At 44.1% G+C, this 10,937-nt stretch overlaps 1 protein-coding gene across 1 annotated transcript; it reads right to left on the bottom strand.

Moving 5' to 3' along the window:
• Positions 1 to 1,456: 1,456 nt before the first annotated feature.
• On the bottom strand, positions 1,457 to 2,206 carry LOC106612129 (uncharacterized protein C21orf140 homolog). The gene has a single exon (XM_014213018.2). It carries the CDS (start codon positions 2,204 to 2,206, stop codon positions 1,457 to 1,459), a length of 750 nt encoding a protein of 249 aa, XP_014068493.2.
• Between the last annotated feature and the right edge of the window lie 8,731 nt (positions 2,207 to 10,937).

Here is a 10,937-nt window from a genome sequence, read left to right as displayed (position 1 = left end):
GTATGTTGAGTCATTGTCCTGTTGAAAAACAAATGATAGTCCCACTAAGCCCAAACCAGATGGGATGGTGTATCGGCGCAGAATTCTGTGGTAGCCATGCTGGTTAAATGTGCCTTGAATTCTAAATCACAGACAGTGTCCCCAGCAAAGCACCCCCACACCATAACACCACCTTCTCCATGCTTTACGGTGGGAACCACACATGCAGAGATCATCCGTTCACCAACACCGCGTCTCACAAAGACACGGCGGTTGGAACCAAAAATAGCCAATTTGGACTCCAGACCAAAGGACAAATTTCCACCGGTCTAATGTCCATTGCTCGTGTTTCTTGGTCCGAGCAAGTCTCTTCTTATTGGTGTCCTTTAGTAGTGTTTTTTTTGCAGCAATTCAACCATGAAGGCCTGATTCACACAGTCTCCTCTGAACAGTTGATGTTGAGATGTCTGTTACTTGAACTCTGTGAAGCATTTATTTGGGCTGCAGTTTCTGTGGCTGGTAACACAATGAACTTATCCTCTACAGCAATGGTAACTCTGGGTCTCCCATTCCTGTGGCGGTCCTCATAAGAGCCAGTTTCATCATGGCGCTTGATGGTTTTTGCAACTGCACTTGAAGAAACTTTCAAAGTTCTTGAAATGTTCCGTATTGACTGACCTTGATGTCTTAAAGTAATGATGGACTGTTGTTTCTCTTTGCTTATTCGAGCTGTTCTTGCCATAATATGGACTTGGTCTTTTACCAAATAGGGTTGTCTTCTTTATACCCCCCCTACATTGTCACAACACAACTGATTGGTTCAAACGCATTAAGAAGGAAAGAAATTCCACAAATTAACATTCAGCAAGGCACACCTGTTAATTGAAATGCATGCCAGGTGACTACCTCATGAAGCTGGTTGAGAGAATGCCAAGAGTGCAAAGCTGTCATCAAGGTAAAGGGTGATAACATGTGTTATTTCATAGTTTTGATGTCTTCACTATTATTCTACAATGTAGAAAATAGTTTTTTTTTTAAATTAAGAAAACCCTTGAATGAGTAGGTGTTCTAAAACCTTTGACCGGTAGTGTATGTTAATATCCAGGCCTATTTAAAACACGTTTCACTGTCTGAACATGTGATTTGGTTGTAAATTCATTGCATTCCTTTGATTCCAAATACATTGATAATCTGTAACAAGTTTTATTAAATTCTATTTTGGTTGTGAATCTTGATGAGTCATAGCATTTGATAATGTACAGTTGTGATTGAGGAGGAGCAGGAACCATACTTGAATCAATAACATTGCAGTATGGGGTGAGCACACTATCCTACGCCATAAAGGTTCAGACCGTTTGGCAGAGACCATAGCACTAACCTCACAATACATGGAAACTATACTTTTACCAAGAAACAAAAGAAGTCCCTTAGCCAATGTCATATGCATCTGTTTTATATAGTCTGAATTAACCCGTTGTCACTGCTTGTCATTTAGGTAATGATTCTCATTCTTCCTAACTCGAGACAATGCTTCCTCCCATTTCCTCTTGGTCATCTTCTTCAGAGCTCCCTCCATCAGTTCATTCCAATAGACGTATTTATGTAGAGTGTCACGGTCGTAAATGGTCTCCGAATACTTCCCACCGTCGTTGGTCGCAAACCACTTCACCGTGGACCAAGCGCTGTTCAGAGGGCTTAGGTGCGTGCACTGGAACGGGATTTGAATAAGCTCGTGCCCGTACGCGCGCGCCACCGTTGGGCAGCAGCTCATAGGTATGAGATCCACCGGGGCCTCAGGCAGGTGATGAACGTTCCCCGCGAAAACCGAGTTACAATCGTCACCTTTCCAGCTATGATTGTTCACCACAATCGCACATTTCCCGTAGTTCTCCCTTAAACTGCCACACAACTCTTCAAATATTTCCCCTGAAGGCTGCAGTGAGGAGACACCGCTACAGTGGAACAGTAGTCTGTAATTCCATGGAACCCATCCTCTCTGACCTCCCGCGTGGACGCTCCAGCTGTGTCTGCTGCTTGAGGCGTTCGTTGCCGCGGAGATGTCACCGGTGATCAGACCCTCTGGAAACTCGGTTTCACCGAGATAAACTCGGTGGGAGCCCTCGCTCTGCAGCTGTCTGATGTCGCGGATATATGGCACACATTGGGGCCCGCTGTTGGAGCTCCTGTTCCACATGAACTGTAGAAGGTTCCGCAGCTTGAGGCGCATCCTCGGGCCTTTTGGATAGGTCTAGGACAGAGTACTCTTCTGGCGCACATTTACAAGTTCTAAGGTGCGTCATAATATAGCCGTTGTTCGAGCAGAGCTTGTCACCTACAGCCCATAGTCCCATCAGCTTGTCACCTATAGCCCAGAGTCCCATCAGCTTGTCACCTATAGCCCATAGTCCCATCAGCTTGTCACTTATAGCCCATAGTCCCATCAGCTTGTCACCTATAGCCCATAGTCCCATCAGCTTGTCACCTATAACCCATAGTCCCATCAGCTTGTCACCTACAGCCCATAGTCCCATCAGCTTGTCACCTATAGGCCATAGTCCCATCAGCTTGTCACCTATAGCCCATAGTCCCATCAGCTTGTCACCTATAGCCCATAGTCCCATCAGCTTGTCACCTATAGCCCATAGTCCCATCAGCTTGTCACCTACAGCCCATAGTCCCATCAGCTTGTCACCTACAGCCCATAGTCCCATCAGCTTGTCACCTATAGCCCATAGTCCCATCAGCTTGTCACCTATAGCCCATAGTCCCATCAGCTTGTCACCTACAGCCCATAGTCCCATTAGCTTGTCACCTATAGCCCATAGTCCCATCAGCTTGTCACCTATAGCCCATAGTCCCATCAGCTTGTCACCTATAGCCCATAGTCCCATCAGCTTGTCACCTATAGCCCATAGTCCCATCAGCTTGTCACCTACAGCCCATAGTCCCATCAGCTTGTCACCTATAACCCATAGTCCCATCAGCTTGTCACCTATAGCCCATAGTCCCATCAGCTTGTCACCTACAGCCCATAGTCCCATCAGCTTGTCACCTACAGCCCATAGTCCCATCAGCTTGTCACCTATAGCCCATAGTCCCATCAGCTTGTCACCTATAGCCCATAGTCCCATCAGCTTGTCACCTATAGCCCATAGTCCCATCAGCTTGTCACCTATAGCCCATAGTCCCATCAGCTTGTCACCTATAGCCCATAGTCCCATCAGCTTGTCACCTATAGCCCATAGTCCCATCAGCTTGTCACCTATAGCCCATAGTCCCATCAGCTTGTCACCTACAGCCCATAGTCCCATCAGCTTGTCACCTATAGCCCATAGTCCCATCAGCTTGTCACCTATAACCCATAGTCCCATCAGCTTGTCACCTATAGCCCATAGTCCCATCACCTTGTCACCTATAGCCCATAGTCCCATCAGCTTGTCACATATAGCCCATAGTCCCATCAGCTTGTCACTTATAGCCCATAGTCCCATCAGCTTGTCACCTACAGCCCATAGTCCCATCAGCTTGTCACCTATAGCCCATAGTCCCATCAGCTTGTCACCTATAACCCATAGTCCCATCAGCTTGTCACCTACAGCCCATAGTCCCATCAGCTTGTCACCTATAGTCCATAGTCCCATCAGCTTGTCACCTATAGCCCATAGTCCCATCAGCTTGTCACCTATAGCCCATAGTCCCATCAGCTTGTCACCTACAGCCCATAGTCCCATCAGCTTGTCACCTAAAGCCCATAGTCCCATCAGCTTGTCACCTATAGCCCATAGTCCCATCAGCTTGTCACTTATAGCCCATAGTCCCATCAGCTTGTCACCTATAGCCCATAGTCCCATCATCTTGTCACCTATAGCCCATAGTCCCATCAGCTTGTCACCTATAGCCCATAGTCCCATCAGCTTGTCACCTATAACCCATAGTCCCATCAGCTTGTCACCTACAGCCCATAGTCCCATCAGCTTGTCACCTACAGCCCATAGTCCCATCAGCTTGTCACCTATAGCCCATAGTCCCATCAGCTTGTCACTTATAGCCCATAGTCCCATCAGCTTGTCACTTATAGCCCATAGTCCCATCAGCTTGTCACCTATAGCCCATAGTCCCATCAGCTTGTCACCTATAGTCCATAGTCCCATCAGCTTGTCACCTATAGCCCATAGTCCCATCAGCTTGTCACTTATAGCCCATAGTCCCATCAGCTTGTCACCTATAGCCCATAGTCCCATCAGCTTGTCACCTATAACCCATAGTCCCATCAGCTTGTCACCTATAGCCCATAGTCCCATCACCTTGTCACCTATAGCCCATAGTCCCATCAGCTTGTCACCTATAGCCCATAGTCCCATCAGCTTGTCACTTATAGCCCATAGTCCCATCAGCTTGACACCTATAGCCCATAGTCCCATCAGCTTGTCACCTACAGCCCATAGTCCCATCAGCTTGTCACCTACAGCCCATAGTCCCATCAGCTTGTCACCTACAACCCATAGTCCCATCAGCTTGTCACCTATAGCCCATAGTCCCATCAGCTTGTCACCTATAGCCCATATTCCCATCAGCTTGTCACCTACAGCCCATAGTCCCATCAGCTTGTCACCTATAGCCCATAGTCCCATCAGCTTGTCACCTATAGCCCATAGTCCCATCAGCTTGTCACCTATAGCCCATAGTCCCATCAGCTTGTCACCTATAGCCCATAGTCCCATCAGCTTGTCACCTATAGCCCATAGTCCCATCAGCTTGTCACCTATAGCCCATAGTCCCATCAGCTTGTCACCTATAGCCCATAGTCCCATCAGCTTGTCACCTATAGCCCATAGTCCCATCAGCTTGTCACTTATAGCCCATAGTCCCATCAGCTTGTCACCTATAGCCCATAGTCCCATCAGCTTGTCACCTATAGCCCATAGTCCCATCAGCTTGTCACCTATAACCCATAGTCCCATCAGCTTGTCACCTATAGCCCATAGTCCCATCACCTTGTCACCTATAGCCCATAGTCCCATCAGCTTGTCACCTATAGCCCATAGTCCCATCAGCTTGTCACTTATAGCCCATAGTCCCATCAGCTTGACACCTATAGCCCATAGTCCCATCAGCTTGTCACCTATAGCCCATAGTCCCATCAGCTTGTCACCTATAGCCCATAGTCCCATCAGCTTGTCACCTACAGCCCATAGTCCCATCAGCTTGTCACCTACAGCCCATAGTCCCATCAGCTTGTCACCTACAACCCATAGTCCCATCAGCTTGTCACCTATAGCCCATAGTCCCATCAGCTTGTCACCTATAGCCCATATTCCCATCAGCTTGTCACCTACAGCCCATAGTCCCATCAGCTTGTCACCTATAGCCCATAGTCCCATCAGCTTGTCACCTATAGCCCATAGTCCCATCAGCTTGTCACCTATAGCCCATAGTCCCATCAGCTTGTCACCTATAGCCCATAGTCCCATCAGCTTGTCACCTATAGCCCATAGTCCCATCAGCTTGTCACCTATAACCCATAGTCCCAGCTTGTCACCTACAGCCCATAGTCCCATCAGCTTGTCACCTATAGTCCATAGTCCCATCAGCTTGTCACCTACAGCCCATAGTCCCATCAGCTTGTCACCTACAGCCCATAGTCCCATCAGCTTGTCACCTATAGCCCATAGTCCCATCAGCTTGTCACCTATAGCCCATAGTCCCATCAGCTTGTCACCTATAGCCCATAGTCCCATCAGCTTGTCACCTATAACCCATAGTCCCATCAGCTTGTCACCTACAGCCCATAGTCCCATCAGCTTGTCACCTATAGTCCATAGTCCCATCAGCTTGTCACCTATAGCCCATAGTCCCATCAGCTTGTCACCTATAGCCCATAGTCCGATCAGCTTGTCACCTACAGCCCATAGTCCCATCAGCTTGTCACCTACAGCCCATAGTCCCATCAGCTTGTCACCTATAGCCCATAGTCCCATCAGCTTGTCACCTATAGCCCATAGTCCCATCAGCTTGTCACCTATAGCCCATAGTCCCATCAGCTTGTCACCTACAGCCCATAGTCCCATCAGCTTGTCACCTATAGCCCATAGTCCCATCAGCTTGTCACCTATAGCCCATAGTCCCATCAGCTTGTCACCTATAGCCCATAGTCCCATCAGCTTGTCACCTATAGCCCATAGTCCCATCAGCTTGTCACCTACAGCCCATAGTCCCATCAGCTTGTCACCTACAGCCCATAGTCCCATCAGCTTGTCACCTATAGCCCATAGTCCCATCAGCTTGTCACCTATAGCCCATAGTCCCATCAGCTTGTCACCTATAGCCCATAGTCCCATCAGCTTGTCACCTATAGTCCATAGTCCCATCAGCTTGTCACTTAAACTTCTTTCCAAAATAGAACAGGAAAACAATAGGCTTGATTAAATCAGAAGATTAAATAATCACGATTTCCATATTTCAGGCCTATGTCAAAGCACACGAGTTCTATAGTTGTCATGGCACCCTAGTAGCAGCCTCAGCCTGGTCTCATAGACTAGATGCAACGTAGTACACATAAATCCGGGACACTAAAAGTATTATCATATATTATGTTTGGTATGGTTACATAAGACAGATTGTTTCTTAAGGCAAAACAAAATTAGAGTGGTTGGTCAGGGTGGATGGGTGGGCGTAATGTTAACGTCTAGCAACTCAAAGTTTGCGAGATTGAATGTCCATCATGGACAACTTTAGCATTTTAGCTAATTAACAATTTACTACTTTTTTGCTACTTCGCAACTACTTACATGTTAGCTAACCCTTCCCCTAACCTTAAACCTTTTAGCTAACCCTTCCCATGACCTTAACCTTAACCCTTTATCATAACTCCTAAACTTTACACTAACCTTACACTAACCCTAGCCTAGCTAGATATCGTAACATATAAAACATTTTGAAAATTCATAACATATTGTATATTTAACAAATTCATAACATATAATATGAATTGTAATTCGTAACATATCATATGAAATGGGTGATGGATGTTCAAAAATGAATATATACCATATGAAACGTAACATACAGTATCACACTAAATTGAGAATCACAGATTTACGTACAGAATAATATGAAATGCTCTGAGACCAGGTTGCAGCCAGGTTGCAGACCAGAGCTCCTGTGAATGTGTACATATTTAATACTTTTTAGGTGATTTTAATTGTTGATTTTTAATCAGCGCTTTAGTTTTTCGATAACATTTGAGTTTTTATTGCCTATATCTGGGATTTTTGAACCACGTATTTGCAGATTGACTGATAGGTTAACACTCTTTGGCTTGGCTAATTTAGCTAATGTCTGGTTTTGAAAAATGCATCTGGACAGAGTACCATCTTTTTTGTTTCACCTGGCTGCCAATTTCTGATCTTCTGCTAACATCATTTGAGGAGTCGCCTAAAGCGTGAGAGGACTGGGAGACAGAGCTTATGCAGAGGGCTCATAGTGAGGACGACTGGCTACTATTCTGAACTTTGTGTTGTGAGCTTTCTGGCCCCCAGAGCTGCTGAGACATCACCCAAGTGGTGTTACACAGAGTGGAAGAGGTTGGCTGTAAGAGTCAGGCTGGTTCCCAGACTTGCCCTCTACAAGATCATCAGAAGACTCCATCAATATCATCTACCATCCTCTGACCAGCTGTCTCCGCTGAAGCCCTGAACTGACCCTCTCCATCTGCAGAGGATGCAGCATTCAAAGACTTGGCCTCTATTGGTTGACCTGTCATGATACAGTATACTGCTTGTTTGTTTTTTGCTCTTGAAATGCTTTTAGTCTATGAAAAGCACTATAAAATGTAATAAATTATTATTATAGGCTATTTGAGTTCAATGAATCGGTCATAAAAATACATTTAGAGGTAAGAGGATGTTTAGATTAATGAACAACTCCAAATATGGAATTAAATGGCAATATCACATTTCCGATGTCACATAGGCCTAACGTGTAAACGTCACAGAAAGTCTGGGTGGTTTTAGAAAGAAGGATCTGTGCCATTTCCCCTTTAAAACCACAGAAATGTCCATATCCTTCCCATATTACTTCTGTTTTGGTCAGGGATGATACAATCTCTCTCTTGGCTCTGTGTGTGTAGCCTTGGGAGACATAAAATATGGATAATTGATTTGAGCATAGATTTGAGCATAGAAAAAAAACATTTTTGATAGGATGAAGAAAAAGATAAAGCAGCCTCGGCTGTTTAAAGTCCCTTATTGAAAGTTAATGTATAGCCAAAGATGATCTATTAGATTGACAAAATGGTCAAGTGACCGCTTTAACAATGGAAATACATGTCCTCAAAAAAGGAAGTGCGGCAAGATCAGGTGGGACTATTCTAGCCAATGACAGGGAAAATACGCATGTGAATGACTGGCACAACTCCAATATAAAGTTTTTTTCCCCCAAAGTTTCCGAAATGGCACGTGTTACTGGTAAATGCCAGGATGTACATTTTTCTCTCAGCTTTTGTTATTTTCTCTATATTGGCGTGAAACTTTTTCATGTTTATGCTTTTACTGTCATAACCTGTCATCGTGTTTGCTATCATTGCGCAACTGTTGAACCCCAAATCCATTTTTGTGTTGTTGTATCAAAACAACTCTCATCAAAACAGCCAATTAGTCATGCTTCCCAACGTAACCCCCCCCACACACGTACCTATTTTTATTTTTTTATTATTAATAACAAATCAATACAAAAAGTACATGAGGAACACAAGTATATATAAAGAATTTACAAAGGACAATTGGGCTAGGGGGTACAATATCACATTACACAATGACCTTAAGGGACATACATAGAATTATAAGTGTAACAGCTGTTTTGTTAGTAGAGTATTTGTCTTAAAATATAGTTCAATTTCGTTTTGTAAGGTAAGAAAATGTGGTGTTTGGTTTTTTAAATTTATATTTGTGAATATGAAATTTGACCAAAAGGATGAAATGAAATTACATAAAATTGTTTCAACTTATTTCTATCGTAGGTAAAGAATCCAAGTCGTACATCTCTCCATAATAGTGTAAAATCTTCATAAATGTGTTCAATTATAAATCTACTGATGTCTTGCCACAGATCCCTTACATGAATACAATGCCAAAAAAGATGCAACACCGTTTCTGGGTGGTCATTACAAAAGGTACAATTTGAGTTTGTTTTTATTTAACTTCATATAGTGGTTGGCAGGATATTTATGAATCATTTTAAAGGAAAAAGCAGGAATGTGTGTGGCAACACCCAAACTTTTTTCTAACAGATATTATCAATCAAACCGTTCCAATAATGCATGACATAAGCTATGCAAAATCCTGCTGAAACAAGGTTCGTATCACTCTGTTGTTGAATGGACCAATTACAGTCCCAGTGGGTCAGAAGTTCACATACACTCAATTAGTTTTTGGTAGCATTGCCTTTAAATTGTTTAACTTGGGTCAAACGTTGTGGGTAGCCTTCCACAAGTTTCCCACAATAAGTTGGGTGAATTTTGGCCTATTCCTCCTGACAGAGCTGGTGTAACTGAGTCAGGTTTGTAGGCCTCCTTGCTCGCAAACGCTTTTTCAGTTCTGCCCACAAATTTCCTATGTTCCCATGTGCAGTTGCAAACCGAAGTCAGGCTTTCTTATGGCGGTTTTGGAGCAGTGGCTTCTTCCTTGCTGAGCAGCCTTTCAGGTTATGTCGATATAGGACTCGTTTTACTGTGGATATAGATACTTTTGTACCTGTTTCCTCCAGCATCTTCACAAGGTCCTTTGCTGTTGTTCTGGGATTGATTTGCACTTTTCGCACCAAAGTACATTACATTTTACATTTGAGTAATTTAGCAGACGCTCTTATCCAGAGCGACTTACAGTAGTGAATGCATACATTTCTTTCTGTTCTGGTCCCCCGTGGGAATCAAACCCACAACCCTGGCGTTGCAAACACCATGCTCTACCAACTGAGCCACATTCATCTCTAGGAGACAGAAGGCGTCTCCTTCCTGAGCGGTATGACGGCTGCGTGGTCCCATGGTGTTTATACTTGTGTACTATGGTTCGTACAGATGAATGTGTTACCTTCAGGCATTTGGAAATTGCTCCCAAGGATGAACCAGACTTGTGGAGGTCTACAATTGTTTTTCCTGAGTTCTTGGCTGATTTCTTTTGATTTTCCCATGATGTCAAGCAAAGAGGCACTGAGCTTGAAGGTAGGACTTGAAATACATCCACAGCAGGGGCGGAAATCCCGGGGGGACGGGGGGGGACACGACCCCCCCCCATCCTGGGAAAAATATGATTTGTCCCCTCCAATATATCACTGAAACATAACTATGTAATTTAAATCATATTAATAATACGCAATGAAAGCAATTGTGCTGATTATAGACACTTAATAGCGCGTTTTTAAGTTTCAAAAGATTGCGACCCCCCCACCCTTTGCCTCACAATAGTTTGATCCACTGCCAGTTCCTTAGTTGGCAAGGTAACAGAGGGGTCGTATCTACTGTCTGAAAGGCACTCAATGAACGTAACTGACGTGAGGTTAATCCAGTCAATCGCGCACACACACTAGCTGAATATGCAGAGCTAGCGCGCAAATATGAACTATTAAGCTAGCTAGTACCTATTCCATTTATGTGGCCTCGTCAAAGATGGAATCTTTGCTATCGTCAATTTATTCCAAGATCAGCATGCAGATGATGTAAATTAGTGCTTCAAAGTCCCTGTGATAAGGTTAGCGATAAACTGAAGTCCAAACTGAACAGAACTACACTCTCTTCTACCATTGTCTTAAATATATTTAATGGTCTCGTTACAAAAGCTAAATTGTCGCAAGGGAACTTTTATTTATTTATTTTATTTCACCTTTGTTTAACCTGGGTAGCAAAGATTATAGCAAACACCACTGAAACGGAATTGGTGCTCACTAGCTTTGCAAATTCAGCTATT

Source organism: Salmo salar, chromosome ssa09, assembly GCF_905237065.1.
Source record: "Salmo salar chromosome ssa09, Ssal_v3.1, whole genome shotgun sequence".
Lineage (NCBI taxonomy): Eukaryota > Metazoa > Chordata > Actinopteri > Salmoniformes > Salmonidae > Salmo > Salmo salar.
Note: the sequence above shows the minus strand (reverse complement) of the source record. Positions and strands in the feature narration are given on the sequence as shown.